The following is a 2,181-nucleotide window of genomic DNA, read 5'->3' as shown; positions in this document are numbered from 1 at the left end:
ATACTGCAGTCTGCATGTCTGTGGGATCCTTCAGTCCATACTGCAGTCTGCATGTCCATAGGATCCTTCAGTCCATACTGCAGTCTGCATGCCTCTGTCTTGGATCTGCATCAATGTGACTAGGATGGAATTGCCACTCCTGCCTTTCTGGATAGGGGTGGCATGCTTGGGGAGTGTGCATGGGGTCATCTCCTGTCCCCACAGATGGTTGTAACCTGACGATACGGATAAAAGACAGAAAAGCTCCCCTCATGGGATTGAGCTGTTTCTGTAGAATGAGGGTTGCTGTCTGGTCACATGAATTCTCTTTTTCTCCACAGATCAAAGGAGCCCTGGAATATGGAATCACAAGTGATGATATCTTCTGGCTGAAGGAATCCCCTGGGAAAACGTAAGCCTGGCGTGTGTTATGTGGCATATCCGCTCTCTGATCCTACTGGAGACATGGGATCATCCTCTAAAAGAAGGAAAGATGGCCCTTTCTAGACCACTTTGCAGAACTGCTGGCACCCTGTGTCCTGTGACTGTCTTGAAGGTGATAAGATGAGTGTTACAGAGACCTAGTCAGCTGTTATACAGGGCACTGGTTGTCAGCAGTGTCCCTTGAACCCATGGTGCAGCAGACCCTACTGGGTCCCTCTTGATCATCTCTCCTGTCTGCTTTGTGCATTGAGCATGTTCCACGCTATGGCCAGGTGTGAAGGTGAAAACAGCAGTGTGTATAAGGCACATGTGCAAATGCACCAGCCTGCCCAGATACTGGACTCAGTGTGGTATAGGCTTCCTGCTTGCAGGGACAAGAGTGGCCACAAGAGGGCGACAGAGGCTTGGCTGATAACTATTCACTGCATTGTGCCTTCTCTAGTAAATAGTAGTGGAAAAAAGTACCCCAGTAGTTGGCAGGTGCGAGAGTATGTGTGCATGTGTACACATATGTATGCTTGTAAATATGTGCATATATGCAGGCGTATATTGTGTATGTTGGAGCATCTGCACAGGTATGAGGATGTGACATGTACGTATGCACTGGACTTATTTCAGTGGATGCAAATCCTACTTCTAAAGCCCTGGTGTTTGGGATTGAACCTAGGGTTTCACTAATGCCAGGCAAGCACTTTACCTTTGAAGCTATAGCCCAGCTCCAAGCTCGTTGTTGTTGTTGTTGTTGCTGTTGTTGTTTTGAGACAGGGTTTCTCTGTGTAGCCCTGGCTGTCCTACAGTTCACTTAGTAGGCCAGGCTGGTCTTGAATTCACAGAGATTAACCTGCCTCTGCCTCCAACATACTGAGATTAAAGGTGTGCACCACCATCGCCTGGCTGTGAAGATCCTTTAAATGGATAAAAATTTACTTGTTATTACACGTAGGTATTTTTGTGTGTGTGTGTGTGCATACACGTGTGTGCATGCATGTACACTTGAGTGCCACAGTGCACACGTGGCAGTCAAAGGGTGATTTGGGGTTTGGTTGTCTCCTTCCACCTTTATATGGGTTCTTCAGATTAGACACAGCAAGTGTTTTTACCCATTAAGCCATTTCATCAGGCCCACACGGTTTGTTTGGTGTGTGGCTGCACAGATGCCAGATGTGTGTGTGGAGGTCAGAGCACAGCTTACAGGAGTTAATTTTCTTCTTCCATCCTGTGGGTTGCAGAGGTCAAAATCAGGTTGTTAAGCTTGGTTGTTAGCACCTTTACCTGCTGAGCCATCTCGCTGGCCAAGCCTCTTTCTTTTGAGACAGGGCTCATATTCTTAGTCTGGCTTTGTACTCATAATGTAGGCAAGATGATCTTGGAACTTCTGATCCTCCAGTCTCTACAAACTGGGTTTTGGAACTACAGGCATGCTTCATCATGCCTGGCTGCTTCTTCCTTAAACAAACAAACAAAAACCCAGCTTTTTTTGCTTTATCTATATGTGTGTGTGTATGCACAAGTCATCAGCCTCAGCAGCTTGTGCCTTTACTCATGGAGCCATCTTTCTGGCCCCTCCTCCTTTTTACAGCTGATCATAATACACCAGCATCTCACGGTTTGTTTATTTGCTCCTCCATGGATGGGCAGTGTGAATTGCATTCCTGGGAAGGTGGTACATGGATGTCTGAATCCTGCTTTCCACTCTCTTGAGTGGCATTGGAATTGTTAGCTTATTGTGCTGATCAGACTACCTTCAATAGCCCAATA

General features: G+C 46.7%; 1 protein-coding gene across 1 annotated transcript in view; it reads left to right on the top strand.

Moving 5' to 3' along the window:
- The window catches only part of Txnrd2 (thioredoxin reductase 2), a 52,283-nt gene that overhangs the window by 16,780 nt on the left and 33,322 nt on the right, over positions 1 to 2,181 (top strand). Inside the window, exon 8 of the mRNA XM_005369952.3 lies at positions 321 to 391. Within this exon, the coding sequence (XP_005370009.1) occupies positions 321 to 391 (71 nt within the window). The remainder of the gene's footprint in view (positions 1 to 320; positions 392 to 2,181) is intronic.

The sequence above is a fragment of the Microtus ochrogaster genome, unplaced genomic scaffold (assembly GCF_000317375.1).
Source record: "Microtus ochrogaster isolate Prairie Vole_2 unplaced genomic scaffold, MicOch1.0 UNK68, whole genome shotgun sequence".
In the NCBI taxonomy this organism is placed as follows: domain Eukaryota; kingdom Metazoa; phylum Chordata; class Mammalia; order Rodentia; family Cricetidae; genus Microtus; species Microtus ochrogaster.
The sequence above is the reverse complement of the archived record's forward strand: the minus strand, read 5'-3'. Positions and strand labels throughout refer to the sequence as shown.